This window comes from Salvelinus fontinalis, chromosome 6 (genome assembly GCF_029448725.1).
Source record: "Salvelinus fontinalis isolate EN_2023a chromosome 6, ASM2944872v1, whole genome shotgun sequence".
In the NCBI taxonomy this organism is placed as follows: domain Eukaryota; kingdom Metazoa; phylum Chordata; class Actinopteri; order Salmoniformes; family Salmonidae; genus Salvelinus; species Salvelinus fontinalis.
In genome coordinates, this window is record NC_074670.1 from 56031860 (window position 1) to 56059429 (window position 27570).

At 43.7% G+C, this 27570-nt stretch overlaps 1 protein-coding gene across 2 annotated transcripts; it reads left to right on the forward strand.

The window, feature by feature from the left end:
- The first annotated feature begins 309 nt into the window (after nt 1–309).
- LOC129858176 (rab11 family-interacting protein 5-like) lies at nt 310–22965 on the forward strand. 2 transcript variants are annotated; one of them, XM_055927198.1, is made up of 6 exons: nt 310–1328; nt 14351–14898; nt 15151–15772; nt 16842–19451; nt 20431–20575; nt 20909–22965. In XM_055927198.1, exons 1-6 carry the CDS (start codon nt 949–951, stop codon nt 21167–21169), a joined length of 4566 nt encoding a protein of 1521 aa, XP_055783173.1. In that variant the 5' UTR covers nt 310–948; the 3' UTR covers nt 21170–22965. The 2 variants fall into 2 exon arrangements, with proteins under 2 accessions (XP_055783173.1, XP_055783174.1); XM_055927199.1 differs by lacking the exon at nt 16842–19451 and having other exon boundaries at nt 312–1328.
- The last annotated feature ends 4605 nt before the right edge of the window (nt 22966–27570 follow it).

Genomic DNA, 27570 nt, shown 5'->3' on the forward strand with positions numbered 1-27570 from the left:
GTTTAACCAAATGGAATATAACGTTGCGGATAAAGTTCGTAATTACACAGTTTCATGTTTACAACATCTGTTAAACTCTAATCCTCCACAGACAGCCACCCTGCCCACCCCTCATCTGAACACATGACACGAGAAAGGCATGTTAGGCTACTGTTAATTGGATTCAAATACAAATACAAAAGTAAATAAAATATTTACATGATCGCATAACTACTTATCATCTTGATTCATTGTCGCAAGCAGTCAACTCAATTGTTAAGCACTTGTTTTCAATTTAGAACCGTTTCATTATGATAGGCTAATATTTAGCCTAGCCTACATTGCACAGAGGGGCCTTCCATTGTCGCGTTGAACCAGACTATAACTTGATTGGGTGGGATGTATTTTTTGGATTAGTCCCAGGTTACTATTATCCAATTGTTGCAATATTGACAAAGAAAAACGCATTGTGTTATTGCATGCACGATTGTAACGTAGTAGTATCATAATAATGTCACAGTAAGGCTTATGATAGGCCTATTTTTTTCCACCATTTTTTCGGGGGGGGGGGGTTCTATTTAACTTTGTGCAACCTATACCGTATGCGGACCTATTTTGTTAAGGAAGGCGGACCGACAGCACTGAGTTTTCGGACAGTAGACTAGTGATGAGGACTGACCAGCCAGCAGCGAGTAGCAAGTATTCTAATTAGCAGATCGCACGCAGCTTTGAAGATGGCACACGAGCGCCGCAAGCGCGGGATAGCCAGCATATCCACAAACTGAAGTCTGAAACATGCCGGAGTATTTTGGATAAATTCTGCAGAGGTCCTGTGTCTGTTTGTGCTAGCAAACCGGTGGACACAGATGCAAGGGCGAGGCTACAAGAATAAAGAAGCGTCAAGGGACGGCTATTTTGGACTTTCTATGCAGTCACGCTCCCCCAATCCATACAACGTAATTTAAAATTATGTCCTTTATAGATTTAAATGATGACCAGAGATGGGTGCCTACACATGTGAATGTAACTGTCCTTCGTGCAAGGGGTTTACGGACAAAGGGCAAGCACGGAGGTAGCCGTTATGTTTACACAATCATTCAGGTGGGGAAGGAGAAATACACCACCGGTTTGGTCGAGAAGGCGACTGTGCCAGAGTGGAATGAGGAATGCTGTTTTGAACTTCTACCCGGAATACTGGAGGATGGGGGTCGCAGTGTTTTTCCCTCAGGGAGCGGTGACTTGGTCCTCACCATTATGCACCGGGTGCTTATCGGACTTGACGTGTTTCTTGGTCAAGCAATCCTCCCTTTGGATAAAATATTTCAAGATGGAATGTGCCCTAGAGATGAGTAGGTTCCTCTCACTTACTAAGTTAATTTGCTAATGATGATGAACTTATTTCCACTGATTACATTGAAATGTAGGCTAAATTATAATATCACATCACTTTATAGGCCATTATGGCCATAGTAATTTGCCATGATTGACAGTAACATTAATAAGCCCAATCTGCCCCAGTATCTGTGCATTAGAGATGTCAACGATGACACATCATACTCATAATCTCTAATGCACAGATACTGGGGCAGGCCCAACTATGGAGAAGGGTGCAATTGCGGCCAGCAATTTGGGGTGCTCCTGCATGTCGGCATTCCTGCATCTGCTGGAACCGTCTTTATACTTCTATTGGTCAAATTTTAAATTACAACAGGTAGGTGGTGTGGTTTCTCCAGTACGGAAGGTGGCATTAAATGCACAATAACATTGGATGCCAGCCGCCGATAAACCCCACAGGCACTGTTTTCCCGCAGTTATGTTAATGATGGCAAGGGCAGTTGTTCGGCAGGCGGGAGCGAAGGACGCTGTGTGCCATCTTAGCCAGCTAGTCCTAAGGAGGATTCCGGTACACAGCAGGCTGGGGAGGCACAGTGTGCTGGCTAGCTAACTATCAAGATATCAACACTGTGTGCTAGCTAACTGTCAAGCTAGCTAGTACATGTTGTCGCCCCAGCTCCCGCCTGCTGTGCTAGCGGGAGGCAGGGATTATCGCCCCTGCCTGTCGGCATGGTTTTTTCTGTGACACAACAGTTGGGAGGCAGTGGCAACACCGTGTGCTAGCTAACTAGCAAGCTAGCACACAATGTCACTAACTAGCAAGCTAGCTAGTTGGCTAGCACACAGTAGGCGGCGACGACCGGTAAACAGTGTCCTTCGCCCCTGCCTATTGGGCACGGTTTTCTCCAGGACACAGCAGGCCGGAGGTGTGGGCGACATTGTGTGCCAGCTCACTAGCAAGCTAGCACACAGTATCACTAACTAGCAACCTAGCTAGTTAGCTAGCACGCGGGATGCAAGGGTGACCGGTAGACAGTGTCCTTCTACCCTGCATGTCGGGGGAGCGAAACAGGCCTCAAAAGCTCACAGAACGGGACCGGAAAGTGTTGTAGCGCGTAAAAAATCATCAGTAGCTCAGTTGCAACACTCAATACTGAGTTCCAAACTGCCTCTGGAAGCAAAGTCAGTACAAGAACTGTTCTAGTCGGGAGCTTCATGAAATGGGTTTCCATGGTTGAGCAGCCCCACACAAGCCTAAAATCACCATGCGCAATGCCAAGTGTCGGCTGGAGTGGTGTAAAGCTCGTCGCCATTGGACTCTGGAGCAGTAGAAACGCGTTCTCTGGAGTGATGAATCACGCTTCACCATTTGGCAGTCCGACGGACTAATCTGGGTTTGGCGGATGCCAGGAAAACACTACCTGCAACAATGCGTAGGGCCAACTGTAAAGTTTGGTGGAGGACGAATAATGATCTGGAGCTGTTTTTCATGGTTCAGTGAAGGAAAATCTTAACGATACGGCATACAATTACATTCTATACAATTCTGTCCTTCCAACTTTGTTGCAACAGTTTGGGGAAGCCCTTTCCTGTTTCAGCATGAGAAATCCCCCGTGCACAAAGCGAGGTCCATACAGAAATGGTTTGTTGAGATCGGTGTGGAAGAACTTGACTGGCCTGCGCAGAGCCCTGACCTCAAACCCATTGAACACCTTTCAGATGAATTGGAACGCCAACTGCGAGCCAGGCCTAATCGCCCAACATCACAAATGCTCTTGTGGCTGAATGGAAGCAAATTCCCGCAGCGATGTTCCAACTTCTAGTGGAAAGTCTTTCCAGAAGCTGGAGGCTGTTGTAGCATCAAAGTGGGGACCAACTCCATATTAAATGCCCATGATTTTGGAATGAGATGTTCGACTTTCAAGTGTCCACATACTTTTGGCCATGTAGTGTATGTAGATATCTTTGTTAGCAAAAATACAAAATTTACTACAGTCCAAAATTATAAGCTTTATATAGCCTATCAAAGTAATCAGACCAGACATTTTAATATATTTAACTTTGACTATATTTCACTGCTTCACTTAAGTAAAACGTTTAAAAATTCTTCCACTACCACAAAAATTATTTCAAAGAGCTGAAGGAAGTCACACTTTTTCTTCATTGAAAATTACCATATAATTATTATTATTTGGAATCTTCTTATACCTTAAGTTTAACTTGCTTGTGACAGCAGCCACACTAAATGTTGTAAGAATTATTTCTTACTTCTTACTATTATTTGGAAGGTTACTCCTCTAACACCGATAGAAACACAATTCAAACTTTAAAAGTTATAGACTGATCTGGATTAAGTTGCTTGCATACAACTTTTTGATACCATTTATACTTTTTAAACTATTATTATTTTTTTGTCCTCCATCCACTTTCATGGGATTTTTGTGACATGATTTCCAATATTATTTTCTATTCACTTTAAGCAATGTAACTTTTGACACAAATCAGCTACTTTGACAACTTTCCCAAAAACAAGTTGTATGGGTATGACATCTTGGTCTACATCTCTGCAGAACAGAATTATCTTCTACCAATCAAAATGTATAGCTGTTTTAGTAACCGCATTAACTACACTGAACAAAAATATTAATGCAACATGTAAAGTGTTGGTCTCATGTTTCATGAGCTGAAATAAAAGATCCCAGAAATGTTCCATACGCACAAAAAGCATATTTCTCAAGTTTTGTGCACAAATTTGTTTACATCCCTGTTAGTGAGCATTTCTCATTTTCCAAGATAATCCATCCTCCTGACAGGTGTGGCATATCAAAAACCTGATTTAACAGCATGATCATTACACGGGTGCACCTTGCACTGTTAAAGGCCACTCTAAAATGTGCAGTTTTCTCACACAACAAACACAAACACACTTGATGTCTCAAGTTTTGAGGGAGCGTGTAATTGGCATGCTGACTGCAGGAATGTCCACCTAAACTGTTGCTAGAGAATTTAATGTTAATTTCTATACCATAAACCACCTCCAACTTAATTTTAGAGAATTTAGCAGTCCAACCAGGGCTCTCAACTAACTTTTGTCCTACCGTCCCGGTACCATCATGGAAGAGCAATTTCAACTGTCCCAAACTGAACTTGAACTGTCCCAAAATTAATATATATATATTTTTTATGTTTTGATATGCCAACATGGGTCTAGATCATTTGCAATGCTTTTAAAGTAATTTGTGTATTTTTCTGAGGCCGATACAGAAACTCTATATTACATCAACTTAATATCTTAAGAAAAAAAAGTTTAGCATCTTAATGAAAACAGACAAACATCCATTCCATCATTAATAATTATAATGTAGTAATTGAACATGTTAACCACATGTATACAATATAGTTAAGAGAGAACAATGTTATTGTGAACTGGTTACTGAAGAAATGTAAGTTAGAGACATTCCACCACCAGCTGCCCCATTAAACAACAACACAACAATATACAATAAAGAACGTGTGTGTTCCCTGGCCTTCACGTTCTCTGCTTCACCCTTCCTCTTCAGTTACTGAAGAATGGTCGCCTTAACCTTTTTGAGTGCCACCACTTGCTAACAGCCAGGGTCTAAAATGTACTTTTTGGTACACTGGCCACTATGGCAGGTAGATTTAAAAAATCAACAGTGCTTCTAAAAACGAATCTGTCTTCACATGCGCACGCACAGGCTCGGCAGTGTTGCAGCGGGAGACAGAAATACTTTGCACATTTTACAGTGTGCATTTGGTTCAGGTCAAATGCCACAGCAACTCCTGGCACACGCAACCTCAGCTCCTGAACGCCACATAAACTCCCTGCAACCTCAGCTCCTAAATGCCACAAACTCCCTGCAACCTCAGCTCCCAAATGCCACAGCAACTTCTGGCACACGCAACCTCAGCTCCTAAATGCCACAGCAACTCCTGGCACACGCAACCTCAGCTCCTAAATGCCACAGCAACTCCTGGCACACGCAACCTCAGCTCCCAAATGCCACAGCAACTCCTGACACACGCAACCTCAGCTCCTAAATGCCACATAAACTCCCTGCAACCTCAGCTCCCAAATGTCACAGCAACTTCTGGCACACGCAACCTCAGCTCCTAAATGCCACAGCAACTCCTGGCACACGCAACCTCAGCTCCCAAATGCCACAGCAACTCCTGACACACGCAACCTCAGCTCCTAAATGCCACATAAACTCCCTGCAACCTCAGCTCCCAAATGTCACAGCAACTTCTGGCACACGCAACCTCAGCTCCTAAATGCCACAGCAACTCCTGGCACACACAACCTCAGCTCCCAAATGCCACAGCAACTCCTGGCACACGTAACCTCAGCTCCTAAATGCCACAGCAACTCCTGGCACACGTAACCTCAGCTCCTAAATGCCACAGCAACTCCTGGCACACGTAACCTCAGCTCCTAAATGCCACATAAACTCCCTGCAACCTCAGCTCCCAAATGCCACAGCAACTCCCGGCACAGGAAACCTCCGCTCTGAACAGGCAACCTCTGCTCCGGGCCTGCGGTCCGCAGACCGGTTGGGAGAGAGTCAAATGTGCAATCTGAAAGAGCTATTTGCCCATAATTGGAATGATATTTTAATCTTATACATTTCCATAACCTAAATAATAACACATGCGATGCCTAGCCAACCATATCATTGTTTGAAACCTGGACATTTTACATAGCCTATTTTACCATGCTTTTGACAGCCTACAGCCAAAATCCTACCATAGAAAAAAAGCAAAGATTTCCTAATATGCCATTGAAAACAGCAGTTTTCTTCTACTGTCCAAAGGCAGTATGGCACAATCCTATTGTTACATCTTCAGATATTCCCTCTTTCTAAGTTTCTACCATTAGGCTGTATATCATTCTGTCGCATTATAAAACATACTTTTATCAGGTGCGCGTTTGAGAATGCCGTTTTCCTGTAATAGCATTTTGGAACATTCACGCATATGGCTGAGACGAGTGAACACATCGCTGCGCTTGTAATGTAAATTATTCATAGTTTTATTAACTTTTAAGCTAAATGTTGTGATCTGTTTTATCAGCCTTGTCTTTGTGTTTAAACATTTTAGTATGGAATCACTCTTGTATGCATTTTATATTTTTCTGGCCTATTGTCCTGCAACTGTCCCAAAGTCTGTTTTGAACCTTCCAAGGCATATTTTTTATCGTCCCCAGGATGATGGGAGACCATTAATTTCGAGCCCGGCGTTCAACAAGCCTCACAACCACAGACCATGTGTATGGCTTAGTGTGGGCAAGCTGATGTCAAGGTTGTGAACAGAATGCCCCATGATGGCGGTGGGGTTATGGCAGGGACGGACTGGGAGTAAAAAACAGCCCTGGACTTTTATCCAGACCGGCCCACCAGAACCGGCCCCGTATACTCCACACGGCCGCCCTGCTAATGCATGCATGTACACACACGACCAGCCCCTAATACAACCACCTAGCTGCATCACAACCATTGATCACTATTGCAGTACTACTTTAAAAAGGCTACAGAACACACACACACACAAACGCTGCACATTGTTACAAAACTTCTACAGAACACACGCTGAATTTCTCATGATTGAACTAGCTCACATCCTGAAGCCTAGAGTGAAAAAGATCAATCAATCAAAATTATTTGCAGGATTCTTCATTTCGACCTCATCTTCATTTCCACCAGGGCCATCCTCCACTGTCCTTGTATTCCTCCTGAACTTTTCAGTATTTTCCACTGTACAGAGAGGCTTCTCAGCTCACATTACAAATTGTCAACAGTTGCTCGCGTATCAAATCGAAGCAAACATTTGCTGAGCTCTTGAAGGGCTGTCTCTGGAAGACCATTGGATGTTATTTGGGAGAAGTTTCTAGGGTCCAGAAGGGCTAGGTCAGCATATAGAGTGCCACGAGACATAAATCGCCTGAGGATACTATCTGTGACTGTATCCATCATTTGATTGTGGACTTGAACTTTATAGGCACTCTCTGCCTCTGTCAAAGCTTCATCTTGAGCCATCACTCCAAACATGATTTTTTTCTTACTTGCCCTTTTCTGTGGCAGAGTGGCTTCCACCTCCTCCAGCTCTGTGTCATCATCCTGTTCTTTGATCTTCTTATTTGCAAACTGAACAAATGTGTCTGTAGCTGCCTTAATGGTGTCAAAGTCTCTTGACATGCCTTTCAGGGTTTCCTGTGTAGCCACAACCATTCGATGGGCAGACAGGATGTCCATCCCACCAGGTATTTGGACAGTGGTGACGTGTTCTCAAATATCCAAAGAAATATTTGAGCTGTCAGTATCGTCTCATACCTGAGAAGAGCCTCAGTAATTCCTCTTGCCTTCATCCGAACAGTTGTCTTCATGTTGGCCTTTCCTTGTATGGCTGATAGTGTGAGGAGTACTTCAACATAGAGACCCTGGTCTGATTTTCCAAAAGATCTAAAGACCTTCTTCAAAGCACTATCTTTAGTCCACCAGCGTGTTTCTTCGTTTGGAGATCGGCGTCTGTGTCGTGTGTCCTTGCTCTTCTCCCACACATCCATCCATTGGTAGGATTCACGGAATAACACAGCAATGTCGTTAAGGAGAGCAAACAGTGACCTGATTGCAAAGACAATTTCAGTTGTATCAAAACCAGATTACTTGATTGGGGGACTTTGAGGATAACAGAGTAGAGAAGCCCTTATATTTGCCCTGCATATTGGATGCTCCATCCGTAGCATTGCCAATGCACTTGCTCATGTCTAATTTGAGTTTATCCACGACATATGTCAACAACTGGATAAAGTACTGTCCAGTGGATGCCTCACACTTCACAACAGCCACAAGCCTCTCTTGTATGACGTCTGTCACATATCTCACAATGACAGAGCACTGGTCTTGATAAGTTATGTCCTGAGTTGTGTCGATCTGGACAGAGAACATTCCCGCTTGCACAATTTCACTTGACATGGTCTCTTGGATAATGCTCTGAATTGTGTGATTGACGGGATTGACAGTTTTTTTTAGAGGAGTGTGATTAGAGGACCTCTGCCTCTTACCCCAGACTGATGTAGGTTCTTACTGTTCTCAATGCATTCGGTGAGGTGTTCTTTCAAGCAGACGTCATACTTTCCCGGCAGTATTATCCTCTCCAAGAAATTACCGTGATCGATACTGGGGTCCTATAATGTATATGCAGCCTCAGACTGCAACCCACTGTAACTGAGCCCCCTCTTGCCCCCTCACACGTTCCAGCACCTGCCTTCTCCTGCGTACCTGCGGTCTGTGGGCAGACACCTGACAGCCACTGAGCAGACTTTGAATGTCTGCTTTGGAGGACCTTAAAAAGTATTCCTCAGCACTACTTCTGTGCTTGTTGCTCTTCTCATGCTCTTCTACCCTTCTGTGCATGTTGCTCTTCCAATCCATCATTCCACTCATAAAAATTCTGCAGTAGGCTTCGCAAATGCCAGACAAATTGAACAGTATAACGCATGGCGTTCTTCATTGTATGACAGCCATTTCCTATTGGTGCCGTCTTTAAAACAGAAAACCCTCTGTACCACAGAGTTTTTTTTATTTCTGCATAGGGTGGAAACAAAAAAACGTTTTTAGGTCATCTGACTTGGGTCTTTGAAATAATCAAAAGTTGGTCCTGGACTCTCTCTTCCATTGAAACTGGACTGGGCCTGTCATCAACATCAATGCTCACTTCCACTGAAACTGGACTGGACCTATCATCAACCCCAAAGATCCTCTCTTCCACTGAAACTGGACTGGACCTGTCATCAACCCCAAAGATCCTCTCTTCCACTGAAACTGGATTGGGCCTGTCATCAACCCCAAAGATCCTCTCTTCCACTGAAACTGGATTGGGCCTGTCATCAACCCCAAAGATCCTCTCTTCCACTGAAACTGGATTGGGCCTGTCATCAACCCCAAAGATCCTCTCTTCCACTGAAACTGGACTGGGCCTGTCATCAACATCAATGCTCACTTCCACTGAAACTGGACTGGACCTGTCATCAACCCCAAAGATCCTCTCTTCCACTGAAACTGGACTGGGCCTGTCATCAACATCAATGCTCACTTCCACTGAAACTGGACTGGACCTATCATCAACCTGGATATGAATAAATATATAAATTAACTAATAAAAGGCCCAATTTTGAAGAACTACAAAAACACAGCTGCAGCCCCACTATTTCATATTAAGTGAATGAATGACAACACAACACGTTTTGTTGTGTGGCTTTACTCGCCGTTCACACCAGACTGTTGGCATGATGATGAGTTTCAATGCATTGTCTAGTAAGAGGCAAAGTGGTAGAAATCGTGGCGATGAGGATCATAGCTAGAACATCACTGTAGCCATATTCTCCCGCACAAAATATGAAATTGAGAGGGAAAGGACTTGATTGGTTTTACAATATGTATACTATTTGCAACCAATGGCTGTATAGACATGAAATATAATTAGCTAATTAACGTTTGCAATTTAGCATTTAGAACGACAAGGCAAAAGCAATCAGAATCTATTGAAAATGCTTATTTTAGCTAAGTAAAATTATACAACAGTAAATCACTGATACTCATTGCCATTTCCCACAACATCCCCACAGGAAGGCGAAATCTAGGCATTCAGACCTATGCTCGACGCCAAATTTGAGTTTTTACACCCAGTTACTGTACGTCTTTACCTCAATTCTTTCTTTCTGGTACATTTATACATCAGTAGCTGACCAATAGTATTTGCATTTCACTCATAAATTCTGATATAACATGTTGTATTTGTAACACATATCTACTGCTTTGGCTGCACTGTCTTTGGCTTCGCTGTCCTCTCCGTTTACTCTTTTACCCGTGAACCGGGTTGTAGCATCTTCCTCTTGACGGTCTAGCACTTCGATGTTAGCGTTGGTGACCCTGGTACTAAACTCAGCAAAAAAAGAAACTTCCTCTCACTGTCAACTGCGTTTATTTTCAGCAAACTTAACATGTGTAAATATTTGTATGAACATAACATGATTCAACAACTGAGACATAAACTGAACAAGTTCCACAGACATGTGACTAACAGATATGGAATAATGTGTCCCTGAACAAAGGGGGGTCAAAATCAAAAGTAACAGTCAGTATCTGGTGTGGCCACCAGCTGCATTAAGTACTGCAGTGCATCTCCTCCTCATGGACTTCTGGGGGAAATGGCCCTAGCCCTCACCCTCCGATACAACAGGTCCCAAATGGGATTGAGATCCGGGCTCTTCTCTGGCCATGGCAGAATACTGACATTCCTGTCTTGCAGGAAATCACGCACAGAACAGGCAGTATGGCTGGTGGCATTGTCATGCTGGAGGGTCATGTCAGTATGAGCCTGCAGGAAGGGTACCACATGAGCGAGGAGGATGTCTTCCCTGTAACGCACAGCATTGAAATTCCCTGCAATGACAACAAGCTCAGTCCGATGATGCTGTGACACACCGCCCCAGACCATGACGGACCCTCCACCTCCAAATCGATCCCGCTCCAGGGTACAGGCCTCAGTGTAACGCTCATTCCTTTCCTTCGACGATAAACACATCCGACCATCACCCCTGGTGAGACAAAACCGCGACTCGTCAGTGAACAACCACTTTTTGCCAGTCCTGTCTGGTCCAGCGACGGTGGGTTTGTGCCAATAGGCGACGTTGTTGCCGGTGATGTCTGGTGAGGACCTGCCTTACAACAGGCCTACAAGCCCTCAGTCCAGTCTCTCTCGGCCTATTGCGGAAGGTCTGAGCACTGATGGAGGGATTGCATTCCTGGTGTAATTCGGGCAGTTGTTGTTGCCATCCTGTACCTGTCTCGCAGGTGTGATGTTCGGATATACCGATCCTGTGCAGGTATTGTTACACGTGGTCTGCACTGCGAGGTCAATCAGCTGTACGTCCTGTCTCCCTGCAGCGCTGTCTTAGGCGTCTCATAGTACGGACATTGCAATTTATTGCCCTGGCCACATCTGCAGTCCCCATGCCTCCTTGCAGCATGCCTAAGGCACGTTCACAAAGATGAGCAGGGACCCTGGGCATCTTTCTTTTGGTGTTTTTCAGAGTCAGTAGAAAGGCCTCTTTAGTGTTCTAAGTTTTCATAACTGTGACCTTAATTGCCTACTGTCTGTAAGCTGTTAGTGTCTTAACGACCGTTCCACAGGTGCCTGTTCATTAATTGTTTATGGTTCATTGAACAAGCATGGGAAACAGTGTTTAAACCCTTTACAATGAAGATCTGTGAAGTTATTTGTTTTTTTACGAATTATCTTTGAAAGAAAGGGTCCTGAAAAAGGGCTGTTTCTTTTTTATTTACTTACTAAATGTTACTAGTTACTAGTTACCTGTCCAAAATTGTAATCGGTAATGTAACTTTTGGATTACCCAAACTCAGTAATGTAATCTGATTACATTCAGTTACTTTTAGATTAGTTTCCCTTTAAGAGGCATTTAGATGAAGACAAAAAAATCTGTGTTAAAGTGTACATAGCTGGCCATATATGGATGTTACATTTTACTTTGAGTTGGTGATGTAGGCTTCTTCTAACCCATTGCTTAACCTGAAAGGCCGCTCAGCAAGGAAGAAGCCACTGATCCAAAACCGCCATAAAAAGCCAGACTACGGTTTGCAACTGCACATGGAGACAAAGATTGTACTTTTTGGAGAAATGTCCTCTGGTCTGATGAAACAAAAATAGAATTGTTTGGCCATAATGACCATCGTTATGTTTGGAGGAAAAAGGGGGAGGCTTGCAAGCCGAAGAACACCATCCCAACCGTGAAGCACGGGGGTGGCAGCATCATGCTGTGGGGGTGCATTGCTGCAGGAGGGACTGGTGCACTTCACAAAATAGATGGAATCTTGAAGAGTAGAATTATGTGGATATATTATAGTAACATCTCATGATATCAGTCAGGAAGTTAAAGCTTGGTCGCAAATGGGTCTTCCAAATGGACAATGACCCCAAGCATACTTCCAAATTTGTGGCAAAATGGCTTAAGGACAGCAAAGTCAAGGTACTGGAGTCAGTGGCCATCACAAAGCCTTGACCTCAATCTTATTGAAAATGTGTGGCAGAACTGAAAAAGCGTGTGCGAGCAAGGAGGCCTACAAACCTGACTCAGTTATGCCAGCTCTGTCAGGAGGAATGGGCTAAATTCACCCAACTTATTGTGGGAAGCTTGTGGAAGGCTACCCAAAATGTTTGACCAAAGTTAAACAATTTAAAGGCAATGCTACCAAATACTAATTGAGTGTATGTAAACTTCTGACCCACTGGGAATGTGATGAAATAAATAAAAGCTGAAATAAATAATTCTCTACTATTATTCTGACATTTCACATTCTTAAAATAAAGTGGTGATCCCAACTGACCTAAAACAGGGAATTTTTACTAGGATTAAATGTCAGGAATTGTGAAAAACTGAGTTTAGATGTATCTGGCTAAGGTGTATGTAAACTTCCGACTTCAACTGTAAATATCAATAATAAGTAGTATCGTATCGCCGTAGACTACACCATTGCTGTCATCCTCACCTCCAAGCATTTATTTAAGTTGGATAATCTTTGGATGCCGACAGCAGTCGCACCATTGGAAGACATAGCTTGGACTGTAGCCTACAAAAACTTATTGCTGCTCTTTTCCCGCAATCTATCAAACCCATTCGGTGTGTCAGATTAGTGGTCAGACTGGCTCAAGTGGAACAAACTTAAACTTGCGCCTTTTTCAATGCTGATTTGAATGTCATTTAGAAAACAGTGTCAAACATCCTTTCGGAATTTAATCTAGTTTGTCAAAAGTATCTGTAATCTGATTACAATATTTTACCTGGTAACGTAATTTACCATTACAGTTACCGTTTTCTGTAATCCCTTATATGTAATCCGTTACTCCCCAACCCTGCATGTCACCCATTGAGCATGTTGGGATGCTCTGGAGCGACATGAACGACAGTGTGTTCCAGTTCCCGACAATATTCAGCAACTTCGCCCAGCCATTGAAGAGGAGTGGGACAGCATTCCACAGGCCACAATCAACAGCCTGATAAACTCTATGTGAAGGAGATGTGTCACGCTGCATGAGGCAAATGGTGGTCACACCAGATACTGACAGGTTTTGTAAACTACACCCCTACCTTTTTTAAGGTATCTGTGACCAAAAGATGCATCTGTATTCCCAGTCATGTGACATCCATATATTAGGGCCTAATGCATTTATTTAAATTGACAGATTTCCTTAGATAAACTGTAACTCAGTAAAATATTTGAAATTGTTGCATGTTGCGTTTATATTATTGTTCAGTATACATTTTATGTAAACTTTTAAAAACCGACATTTTTACAATTTTCCCAATAATTTGGAGTATAAAATCTTATTCTACTTCTCTGCTTTTCAAATCTAAAATCAGAATACGTCTTCCACTACCACAAAAAATACCTTAGAAAAAATCTAAAGCAAGTAGCACAATTTTATTGGGATTTACTTGGATATATCCATAATAATGAGGTTGATACATGATTTCGCCTAGCTCAGAAAAAGTTGAGTTGCGTCTGGACACCCGTTCGCCCTCTATGATAGGCTCCAGGGGAGTTCACATTTAAAAAGTGAAATAAATAAATCTTCAGATGTCTGACAGGCAGACAGCTATGCCTATATTAACCCCCGCTGTACCAAACTAAATGTTAGACTGGAAGCAAGGGTAAATAATGTGAAAGTTGAGATAAATGCAAGAGATGATTCGGACAGCAACGTGAACATGATAGTCTAATGGAGGCACAGTGATAATTTGAGATGGAACTGTTAGCAGGCATGGTATGCCTGTGACGGCCAATACAGCACAGCTTATAATGCTGCTCATCCAATCAGCATTCAGGATCCAAACAACACGTTTCATAATATAAAATATGCGTTTAAGTTGCATGACAATGCATGTGTGGAGCGCTGGGGATGGTTGCCGTCTTACAGTCTCCTCTCACTGTGGGTCCAGATGGCTCAAACTCAACTCCAAGGCCGGCCGGAAGGAGAAGGAGCGCGGCGAGATGCAGGTGACGGTCCAGTTCACCCGCAACAACCTGACAGCCAGCATGTTCGACCTAACCATGAAGGACAAGCCACGGTCTGCCTTCGGCAAACTTAAGGACCGCGTTACGGGGAGGAAGATCGGCGACATGGAGTCCTCATCAGCCATCGTGCCGGGACGCTTCGCCGCCCTGTCGGGTTCCCTAGGAAAGCCATTCCGAGAAGGGGACCGAGGGGAAGGGGGAGAGGACCCCGTGGAGGTAGCCGAGGAGAAGCGGAGCAAGGTGAAGGATTTCTTCAAGGGGAAGGGAAAGCTGCAGAGTTCGTCCGACACAAGGTCGTGCTCGTCGCTGGCCTCGGAGAGCAGCGTGTTGTCCTTGACCAGTGAGAGGCCCTGCCCCCCTCCTCTGGGCCTAGGCATCGTGGTGGATCCTTCCAGTCCCCCCAGCTCTCCCATCTACAGCAACAAGGTCAAAGTTGACACCCACCACAGAGACACAGACCTAGCTAAAAAAGGTAAGCATGCAGATTTCCTCTGTCAAAGTGTTTAATTTATTAGAAATTGCCCTATATGTCTGTAATATGCAGTGACCTGTATTTAGATTATATTCTGACAGAACCTTTACCAGACACAAAAAAAGCATGTACTGTATCTAAAGGATCTAGCAAGCTTATGCATTTTAAGGAATTGTTTTGGAAGAGGGGTTATTATTAAGGCCAATCCATTTCAGGCCAATACTTTGACCCCCTTTCTTTCCCCCCAAATAGTGCTCAACACCACACAGTCTTCCCCAAAGATACTGACTCACAATCGAGTCCTCAGCGACGAGGCAAGTAGGATCACCACTACTGCCGTTCTCCAGCCCTGTCCTGCAGTGGAATCCCTCAAGGGTCAGGGTATGACTTTCTCCCAATCCTCTCTGTGCATCAACGGAAGCCACATCGACGGATCCGAACCGGTGGGTCCCAAGGGCTCAGGCACCCTCCCATCCAAGCTGGTCCTCCTTGAGAAGTGCTCCCCCCTCTCTCGTTCGCTGCAGAACCTCACAAAGCGGAGCGAGGACAATGGTTCAGCCGGTGAGGGACGGCGCTGGTCCTTCGACAAGGTGAATAAGGAAGAGAAGTACGTGGAGAAGGAGGCCGAACCGCATGTCTCCCAGGTTCAAAGCGCACGGGTGGGGGGTCATTCTGTGCTGGCAGCTGCCTCAATGCTGTCTTCCACCACCACGGTGGACTCAGCAGACAAAAGGAAAAAGCTCAGAAAGTCGTTATTCTCCGGAGGGAGGAGTGATTCTCTACCTGCCAAGTTGGCGCCAAGCCAGGGTTGTCCTCTCACCGAGGGGAGACTGCAAGGCTGGTTTGGCTCCAGTGACTCCCAGAACAAGCCAAGGTGAGTGGAGGGTCATTTCAGATGTCTCCACACTCCAGGGCTTCATACAGTTTTGCCTTCCATCAAAAGCACACAGACATCTACATCTTGGAAGGTTTTGATTTCCTTGTGTTCAGTGTTTATGCTGCCCCCTGTTCCTTTCAAATTGAAATGTGGCCAGTTCATCTACTATTTCAAATCAATCAAATGTATTTTATAAAGCCCTTTTTACATCAGCAGTTGTCACAAAGTGATGCAATCTCATATCACCTCATGTAAGGCACAACATGTTAAGTTTCATACTGTACTATTAACACAGGATAATAGTCGACATCTAGGCCATTTGTATAAGAATATATGTAACGTTACTGTCCTTTGAATCAGAGGAAATCAAAGACAGAGTCCATGTGACTGGAGTTGAAAAGGAAATAATGGCATATACAGTTTTTTTCACTCTTAACCTTGCTTGGGGTCAAATTGAATCAGATACTGTATGCAGAGAAAGATCTACCTGCACTTTAAGCTTTAGGTTTGGTATGTTGTGGAACATCTGGGCCAGTATTCATAAAGCATATCAGAATAGGAGTGCTCATCTAGGATCAGATCCCCCCCCCCCTGTCCATGTAACCTTATTCATTATGATCTAAAAGTCCAAACTGATCCTAGATTAGTACTTTACTCTGTGATGCTTTATGAATACTGGCCCAGTACACTAATCACCTGTTTTTGCTATTAAATGATCTGCAGTATTACTGTTTCTATTACTGTTCCAAATGTAGTACATCTTGCATTTTTGCTCTTCACCTTGGTTCAGTAATTTGCTAAATGTTGTTTTGCTTTTTGTAGTACACTCTTGTTGCTGTTTTCCATAACACATTATTGTTTTCATTTTTTGGCAATTGTAGCATATTCACAAATGAAACATTTTGAAGCTAGTCCTCAAATAGACAGTAGTTGGCAGAAGATGCTTCTTCTCTTTAGACATCTGGGTTTCCTTTTTCTATGTGTGTTAGAAAATGGCACCCATATTTTGAATGGGTCAGCTTGCACAGAATTAACAAAGAGGACTGCTTGTGCCTTCCCTCCACAGGCTGGAAGTTTCTTCTAAGGTAGAAAGCGACTCAGACACCCCTCCCCTCCCCCCTTGCTCCCCCATTCCCACCCAGTGCTCTTCTTCTTCCACTGGCCGTGCCTCACCCGACAGTGGCCATCCCACTAACCCCTTCACCCCCTCTCTGACACCCAACCCTATCTCTCCCTCCAACCCCTTCCTCCCGTGTTTGCAGTGTAACCCCTTTTTTGAGGACCTCAAAACCGAAGAGGCCCGGAGGTCCCCCCCTCGCGCTGCCTGCTCCCCCTGTCATTCCACAGCTTTGCCTTGTATCCCTAGTACCGCCCACGATGTCGCAGTGCAAAAGAAAATGGCCGCCATACGGCGAGAGCGGCCCGGGCCTGTAGCCAGGCAGACATCCCTTCCTGCATTACTCCCGAGAGCGGTGACTGCCAGCCCCCCGAATCCGTTGACCTCTCGCTCCATATCAGAGAGCGGGGGAAGAGAATGCGATGAGTCCTTTGACGCCTTTGCGTCTAGCAGGCTGAATTCGCCAAAGGGCTCTCCTACCAATCACCCTTCAAATGCAACCTTGTGGCAAGCTCAAGTAAGAAGCACTCCTCCACATAAGGGTAACACTATTTCACCCATTGAGGAGATGCGGATGAGTGAAGAAGAAGCAGAGCCTCCACCGTTGCCTCCACGGAGGCCCATAACAAGACCTTTGGTAAACAAGAGATCTTCTGACAGCTGGTTGCACAGGGGTCAGGAGCTGGCTGTGCAGAAAGAGGCCTGTCTCCTGTCACAAACGGTCGCAGCTTCCCTGCAGCACACAAGAGAAGGCGGGCAGAAGAGATGCACACCAAGTCCCCACCTGTACCCAAGCTTAGGCAAAGACCTTCTCGTCAGCAGTGACATGTCGGACTTTCATACCGAACACTCACAGCATTATGCCAATATTTCTCCAGAGTCTCCATCTCCATTCAAGTCTGAAGATGACTTCAAGAAGTTTGACTATGAACCATTGCGAGATGAAGATGATAGCTGTAAATTTATGTTTACTGAGCAGGACTTATGGCCAGGTGCAACAGAAAACCATCTAGACCTGAATGTAAAGGATTCGATAATATTGTTAGCCTCAGAGGATACGACGGACACCAGTCCCACTGTTAGAGAAGACGGCATTGTAAAGAATACTTCACATTCGGAAATCAAAGCCTTATCTCTACCAGTAATGCTTCTTGATAGTGAAATGACTGTTGCCGACCTACTGTATATGTCTTCCCCAAAACACTCTAAATCCGGTCTTAAGACGCTTGACATTGCGTTAATTACACCAGACCCAACAATGGAATTATTCTCAATTCACCCAGATAAGCCTACCAAGTCCAGAAACATCCATTATGAATCGCCTCCACTAACCTTGGAAGATCTAAATAAAAATCTAAGTAACTCTGATTTTAGTTTTATTGACTCTGCTTCTGATGCTTCCCCATCTCCATCTGAAATGATTACAGTGCATACCCTCAAAAGTTTAGGTGGCATTTTTCCTCAACCTCCACAAGTTACTCACATAGTCTCTTCTGCTCATGATATACGGCTATCTGCAGAGGATATGTTAACTTTTCAGAAGCCTAGTACTATAGACGTCAACTCTGCCCTAAAAGCGAATTTACCAGAAGCCTCGCTTTGTCAAGACAATTGGCAAGATGGAGGTTGTGAATTGACGCCTGACAGTGTTAACATTGAGTCTGAAGACATCACTAGAGACACTGAAGATATAAAACACACACAGTCTCCACTGAATAGCAAAGGCAACATTTCTAAATCAAAGATAGACAGTTCAATAGTCGACCCTTCATGTCACATTAGAACTTCTCCAGTTTCTCCACAGATTGGAATGCAACAGGAAGTTGTACGAACCAAGCCTGTCAATGAGTCTTCACCAAGGGGTGCTAGTTCACACAGAAGTCTCAAGGAAATGATACGAGAGCTCTACGGCAACGGTGGTGCAAATAGCCCTGGCAAAGGATTGCGTGAGAGCCCTCTTCACCAATCACTGTCTCCTGGGCATGTACTCTCAGAGAGCATTGAAGTACCCTTCTCATATCAACCCACCAAATCAATTTTTTCCTCACCTTTGTCACCAGATAGAGAGACAACGTTCAAGGCAGATAAATTATTTGTTTCCTTGCAAAAAACAAACACGAATAGTTCCACTCAGTCAATTACAAAAGAAAACTGCTTAACGGAACGTTCCCCATCCAAACATGCCGGGACCATCAGCTTCAAAGACCTCCACGCCAAAGTAGCCCCGAACATCAGAAGCCCCATGAGTGCCAGGTTAAGGCCTGGTGTCTCTCTGCATGCTTCCAGTCCCTCCTCTGTGGCCCCCTCCCTGGTGACTGAAACTAATGCCCAGGCTAAGCTACTCCCCACCCCCGGCCCCTCCTCCATACATCACCCCCCAACCTTGAGACCCAGTACCGGAGACAATGCCACCTTGGCTATGGCCCCCTGCACCTCTTCCTCCTTCTCCTCCTCCTCCTTTACCTCCTCCACCACTGTCCAGCCCCTGGTCGATGCACGGCAGACACTTTTACCTGAGGAGACCCAGCCAGCTAGCAGCCTGCCCCGACAGGAGAGCAGGTGAGACTTCTCCTCACACTAAAGCTCTGCAGAGTGTAGCCACTTGACCTCTCTTGAGAAAATATCAGGTTTGGGTTGCCAGGTTGTAGTCAACAATGGGATGAAAGAATTAGAAATAGTTAGACATAGCATACCTGCTAGCTGTTTACAAGCCATAGCTTAAAAACCTGAACCTACATATTGTTAGTCTGTATTCTCATTCTTCCAAACAAAAAATAATATTTTCAGTTCCTTTTATTTAATCTATTCAAGTAGCTTCCTTAAGAGGAAGTTCTCTAAATGAATCAGTATATATCCCCTACCAGTACCACCTGCCCATGCAAACCCATTGGTCGCTACAGTTTTGTAAATTGCTTAATCTTTTACGTTGCTCATCTCACTTCTTTGTAATTAACTTATGTGTCATACATTTGTGTTGCTGACTGTCCCATCACATCTAGGAGTCCACATCCACAATCACAGTCACCACAATGAAAATCTCAGCCTTATCTTGATGATTTAAACAACTGCTTCAGCTCTCTGCTGAATTTTTGACTATCTGTAAATGAAAGCAAAATGGAAGTACCTTCCTTCACTCTCATTAGGTATAGGGTGACGTTTCCTCAAGATGCTGATCTTGGGTCAGTTTGCGTTTTCCCACTAGGGAAGCTGATCCAAGATCTGTACCTAAGGAAACTTCACCCTGGAGCCTGTAATTACTGCTGAGGCATACCGGCTTTGTGCTATACTAAAATCAGACAACATAAGCTCTTTTTATGCTCTCTTGCTGAAACCTGTTGCTGAACACATTTTGTTCTTTTGTAGAGATATATACAGAAAATTCTAAATCCAGGCTGGTGCATTGTTATGAATTTTACCATATACTATGTAATGCCAGTGCCTCACATTGTACTGTACTATATATTGATTTTCATGTGAAAAGTGTTATGTACACATAATCCAATGCAGTGAACCTTTGATGGTGATGTTTTCTTTGCAGACCCCACCCAGTGAAGCCCTTGACCACCACAGCCAGTCAGGGGGAGAAGAAAGAGGGCCGGTCAGTTCTAGAGAAGCTCAAGTCTTCCATCCACCCAGGCCTCGCCGCCAAGCAGACACTGGCTGAGGCTGAGACTGAGATTGAGGTATAAAAGAGTCCATGAATTCACATAATGAATGACTTTCCAACCAGAACGTTGGAAATAACTGGGCAGTTCAAAATTCAGTGGAAAAGTTTTTGGTCATGTATGGCTGACTCTGTAAAACAATACATTTCACTGCACCTATCCGGTGTATGTGACAATAAAATGTCTTCTGACAGAAATAGATTTTTATCAATTGAGTACCTCCTCTTGTTAATCTGTGTTTTCCCATTTTATGTAACAGATCCAGAATTGTCAGATCAGTGATTACTTCAAGATAGGAATGAAGGATGTATTCTCAAAGTATTCTGACAGGGCCTGTGTTTGTCTTCTCAGGAATCGTTAACGGACAGGTCTGCCCAGTACGAGCAGCTGACCAAAATGGAGCTGATCTCCCTTCTACTGCAGCAGCAGATGGATATGGAGGACCAGCAGGCGGCCTCAGAACAGCAGGCGGTGCTGCTTAAGAAACACGAGGCGGAGATGAAGAAGATCAAGGCACAGGTGCGCGACCTGGAGGACTACATCGACAGGCTGCTGGTGCAGATCATGGAGCAGACACCCACACTCCTTCAAGTGCGCTCCCGACACAAGTGACCGCTAGTGCTAGTATAGTATAGGGCCATGGTCACCATCAAACCCTAGTCCCAGAGAGCTACAAGGAGGAGCAGACTCTTGTTCCAGCTCAGACCATGATTAGGTCTTGGTGGTTAGTTGTTTAGCTGAACCAGGAGTTATAGTGCAGGGCTGAAACAAAAGCCTACACATCCAAGTAGTTCTTCCGGACCAGGGTTGGTGATCACTTCTCCAGGGGCAGGTGTAATTCAACACATCCCTAAGCAAAAAGTAAATCTCACAACCATCCAGGTTTCACTGCTGATACCCTGCCTCGTTGATTAAAGACACAATATTGCCCACTGTGCATGCTTGCTATAGCTCAAATGTCAGGCTGCAAGTACTAATCAGAAACTGTAGTCATAGCAAATGTTACTGGTCACTTTACACTTGCTACTTAGTATAAGGAAAGTGGCACAGCTTTTGTCAAATGTACTGCATTAGAATTATTATACATGTGCATTGATGAAGAATACAGAAAATGTCATATTCAGTGGTATAAATTGTTCTTACTTGATATGACATTGCCTCAAATTCAGAAAAACATGTAAGTGTCTGAATTAGTTTGATATGGACCCAAATTATCTTCATCATGGTAAATACTGTAATTATTTGCCATAAGACACTGACTCAAAAACAGACCGACTCGAGAATTCCACTGAATTTCAATTTGTTTACATGGAGAAAGGTGAACTTGAGCTAGTGTCATATTTAGTAAATAATTATATATCTTTTTTTACTATTCATGGATGAAGTGTGTGCAAAGAATAAAGTGATAAATGTTCATGTGGTAAGATAGGTATTACAATGAATTCAAAAAGGCATTTATTTTTGCTATTTAAGTTATATTTTCACGTTTTGTTTTTCATTTGCAAAACGAATGTATATAATTATGTATATTGGTTTGTTTGTATAATTTTTGTATGACATTGCCTGTATTATTTAGTATAGTACTTTAACTCCCACACAACTAGAAATCCACTTTTTCGAGCTGAAAGACAATGGCCAGGGCTTACGCATGACGTTGCACAACGATGTAGGTCAATAAGCAATCATTTTAATCAAAGGATGATATATTTGGGCTTGAAGTGACAAAACCGACCTGCCCCCTTCGTGCAAATTCGTGCCAATTAATTATTATTTTTACAATTCTTCAAGCTCTGTCAAGTTGGTTGTTTATCATTGCTAGACAGACATTTTCAACTCTTGCCATAGATTTCAAGCTAATTTAAGTCAAAACTGTAATAAGGCCACACAGGAACATTCAATGTTGTCTTGGTAAGCAAATGCAGTGTACATTGGTCCTTGTGTTTTAGGTTATTGTCCTGCTGCAAGGCAAATTTGTCTCCCAGTCTCTGTTGGAAAGCAGACGGAACCAGGTTTTCTTCTAGGATTTTGCCTGTGCTTAGCTCTATTCCATTTATTTTTATCCTAAAAACTCCCTAGTATTTGCCGATGAGAAGCATACCCATAACATGATGCAGCCACCACCATGCTTGACAATATGAAGAGTGGTACTCAGTCATGTGTTGGATTTGCCCCAAAAATAATGCTTTGTATTCAGGACAAAGTTAATTTCTTTGCCACATGTTTTTGCAGTTTTACTTTATTGCCTTATTGCAAACAGGATGCATGTTTTTGAATATTTCTATAATGTACAGGCTTCCTTCTTTTCACTCTGTCAATTAGGTTAGCATTGTGGAGTAACTACAATGTTGTTGATCCATCCTCAGTTTTCTCCTATCACAGCCATTAAACTCTTAACTGTTTAAAAGTCACCATTGGCCTCATTGTGAAATCCCTGAGCGGTTTCCTTACTTATCGCTGCCTCAATTTATGGAATATGCCAAAACTTTGGAGATAACAATAGATGCAGGTCTGCCAACCTTTGAAGAAAGCTTGGAGTGAGATTTGCTATGTGAATTTCATTGCCCCCTGGCACAACCCCTAGATGGGGGACTGGGTGTCCTCCCCCAGGAAAATGTTACTGTTTAAAAAACTAATTTCCACATATTTTGACACGGCTTAGGCCTATGACCAGGGTGGAAAATGTTCTAATAAAAACCACATGTCAGGTGTATTTAGGATGCTTAGAACATTAAATGAACACTCATAATTCAATGACTTTGTTGCTTACTAAATTGAAAGTATGCTAATATTTTTTTAAATATATTTTTTAGGTGGTTTTACACTTTAAATTCTAGAAACAGTGGGAAGGTTAGAAGCAGGGATTGATCCCTGTTCTCAGGTGGAAAGTTGTATGAGACACGTGCTGGGGGGTGATACCACTACAAGGCTCTGCACAGGAAAGGTTAATGTTGATGGCATTCTGCTTGTCCATAGACTGCTTTCAAGGTAAGGACACAAACATTTTCTATTTTCATTTGGGTGAAGAAATCCTGCTCAATTTCCAGGAAGGTTGGCCACCACTTCTATGTTTCCCACGTGCTTGGTGTTTGAAAATATTTTTGTTATAACAATTAATTTCTCAATCACCCAACCTTCAAGAAACATTTAATGAATATCAATATTCAGGTGGTTTATGCCTACTAGTTGAAAATTATTGCCATTATTTTACTCTACATAGACAAAATATGATGTGTTTGAGTTGTGAGTCCCCCTACCATTTCTGCCTAGCATGTGCATAATACAAAAATGTAAAAAATGACATTTGATTCCAGGAGCATTTAATATTCAATGCTTATTGGTATGACATATTCAAAACGGTCCATTAATGGCTGCAATAATACATAGCCTCATATAATTCATTTTCAAAAGACACAAATAGTCATAACAGATTTAAAATATGTGATTACACTGACAAAAAATGTGAAAAAGTGGAATACTAAAATAAGTGTGGGGAATAACAGTAGTGTTCATGCTAACAAGCACGCTAATGACCCTATATTTTAGCCCATTGTTAAGACTTGTTCCACTGATCAGACTAAATCATGTAAATAGATTATAAAATCTCCCGAAGACAAGATGACATATCTGCGCCTACACCCTAACCAAATAATTTATTGTCCCCCCTCTAGAACATACAAACATACATTTTCGGTTCACAGTCTGTTTGCCAAATTATTTTCATAGTTACAAATCCGGTCACCCTACCAAACTTCCATGCTAAAACATACTGCGCTATAAGGAGCCCTCCGCATTGTTCCAAAATTTGGGAGGCCACGGGGACCGCCTGCCTGTGGAGGGCTTCGCGATTGCGTCACACCCTCCATACGGAGCCTCAGACCACACTTTCAGATCAAGCATGAATTAGCTTTTATCCTAAATGCCAATCACCAAACGAGGGGACTAATGCAAGTGTGAATTCAATCGATTTCAGTACATGCTGTCAAAAGGCTGCATTCAGCAATAGGGACGGGAGTAAGAGTAATCTACTTTTGTTGACAACATTGTACATTAAACAGCGCTTTCGCGCTGCTCTTTTTACTCTAATCTTGAGGGGCGTTTCTTTAAAACATGCATCCAATCCCCTTGATCCCTTACATAACTAGACCATTCATATTCTTAAATGTGCTGCGGTTCACAGTGCTGTGGCAAGACAGGACAACGATAGAGGTTCCGATCAGGATGATGTTAAATTGAGGGCGCAGATGCTCCGACTTCAAAACGATTTGGAGCACAGTTGAAAAGGTTAACGCGCTGACTATACAATGTACTAATTCGAAAAATAAAAGCACTACTTTTCAAAGCGTGAGATAAATTATAATACATTTCCAAAGATATTTTTGTTGTTGTAATTTTTAATTTAGAATCACTTTTCAGTACATATATATATGCATCAGTAGGACAGAGAAGCTACGTCTGGTAAGAAGAGGGGCAGGGGTGTATCAATAACAGCTGGTGCGCGATGTCTAATATTAAAGAAGTCTCCAGATATTGCTCGCCTGAGGTAGAGTACCTTATTATAAGCTGTAGACCACACTATCTACCAAGAGAGTTCTCATCTATATTATTCATAGCCGTCTATTTACCACCACTAACCGATGCTGGCACTAAGACCGCACTCAACGAGCTGTATAAGGCCATAAGCAAACCAGAAGCGGCGCTCTTAGTGGCCCGGGGAATTTAATGCAGGCAAACTTAAATCCAATTTACCTCATTTCTACCAGCACGTCACATGTGCAACCAGAGGAAAGAAAATCCTAGACCACACACACAGACGCATACAAAGCTCTCCCTCGCCCTCCATTTGGCAAATCTGACCATAAATCTATTCTCCTGGTTCCTGCTTACAAACAAAAATTAAAGCAGGAAGTACCAGTGACTCGCTCAATACGGAAGTGGTCAGCTGATGCGGATGCTACACTACAGGACTGTTTTGCTAGCACAGACTGGAATATGTTCCGGGATTCATCCAATGGCATTGAGGAGTATAGTCATCGACTTCATCAATAAGTGCATCGACAACGTCGTCCCCACAGTGACCGTATATACATATCCCAAGCAGAAGCCATGGATTACAGGCAACATCTGCATCGAGCTAAAGTCTAGAGCTGCCGCTTTCAAGGAGTGGGACACTAATCCGGACGCTTATAAGAAATCCCACTACCTCAAACGAACCATCAGACAGGCAAAGCGTCAATACAGGATTAAGATTGAATCCTACTGCACCGGCTCTGATGTTCGTTGGATGTGGCAGGGCTATAAAAACTATTACGGACTACAAAGTGAAACCCAGCCGTGAGCTGTCCAGTGACGAGAGCCTACTGGACGAGCTAAATGCCTTTTATGCTCGCTTCGAGGCAAGCAACACTGAAGCATGCATGAGAGCGCCAGCTGTTCCGGACGACTGTGTGATAACGCTCTCAGTAGCCGATGTGAGCAAGACCTTTAAACAGGTCAACATTCACAAATCCGCGTGGCCAGACTGATTACCAGGACGTGTACTCATAGCATGCGCGGACCAACTGGCAAGTGTCTTCACTCACATTTTCAACCTCTCCCTGACCGAGTCTAATACCTACATGTTTCAAGCAGACCAGCATAGTCCCTGTGCCCAAGGAAGCGAAGGTAACCTGCCTAAATGATTACCGCCCCGTAGCACTCATGCTGGTAGCCATGAAGTGCTTTGAAAGGCTGGTCATGGCTCACATCAACAGCATCATCCTGGATACCCTAGACCCACTTCAATTTGCATACCGTCCCAAAAGACCCACAGATGACGCAATCTCAATCGCACTCCATACTGTCCTTTCCCACCTGGACAAAAGGAACACCTACAGTGGGGCAAAAAAGTATTTAGTCAGCCACCAATTGTGCAAGTTCTCCCACTTAAAAAGATGAGAGAGGCCTGTAATTTTCATCATAGGTACACTTCAACTATGACAGACAAAATGAGAAATTTTGTCTGCAAATAAATAAATAAAAATCCTACAATGTGATTTTCTGGAATTTCTTTTCTCATTTTGTCCGTCATAGTTGAAGTGTACCTATGATGAAAATTACAGGCCTCTCTCATCTTTTTAAGTGGGAGAACTTGCACAATTGATGGCTGACTAAATACTTTTTTGCCCCACTGTATGTGAGAATGCTATTCATTGACTACAGCTCAGCGTTCAACACCATAATGCCCACAAAGGTCATCACTAAGCTAAGGACCCTGGGACTAAACACCTTCCTCTGCAACTGGTTCCTGGATTTCCTGACGGGCCTCCCCAGGTGGTAAGGGTAGGCAATAACACGTCTGCCACGCTGATCCTCAACACTGGGGCCCCTGAGGGGTGCGGGCTTGGTCCCTTCCGGTCCCCCCATGTTCACCCACGCACGACTGCATGGCCAAACACGACTCCAACACCATCATGAAGTTTGCTGACGACACAACAGTGGTAAGCCTGATTACCAACAACGATAAGACAGCCTATAGGGAGGAGGTCAGAGACCTGGCAGTATGGTGCCAGATCAACAGCCTCTCCTTTAATGTGAGCAAGACAAAGGAGCAGATCGTGGACAACAGGAAAGGCAGGCCGAACAGGCCACCATTAACATCGACAAGGCTGTAGTGGAGCGGGTCGAGAGTTTCAAGTTCCTTGGTGTCCACATCACCAACGAACTATCATGGTTCAAACACACCAAGACAGTCGTGAAGAGGGCACAACAGCACCTTTTCCCCCTCGGAAGACTGAAAAGATTTGGCATGGGTCCCCAGATCCTCAAAAAGTTCTACAGCTGCACCATCGAGAGCATCCGGAACGGTTGCATCACCACCTGATATGGCAACTGCTTTGCATTTGACCGTAAGGCGCTATAGAGGGTAGTGCGTAGGCCCCAGTACATCACTGGGGCCAATCTTACTACCATCCTGAAGCTCTATACCAGGTGGTGTCAGAGGAAAGCCCCCAAAAATTGTTAAAGACTCCAGTCAC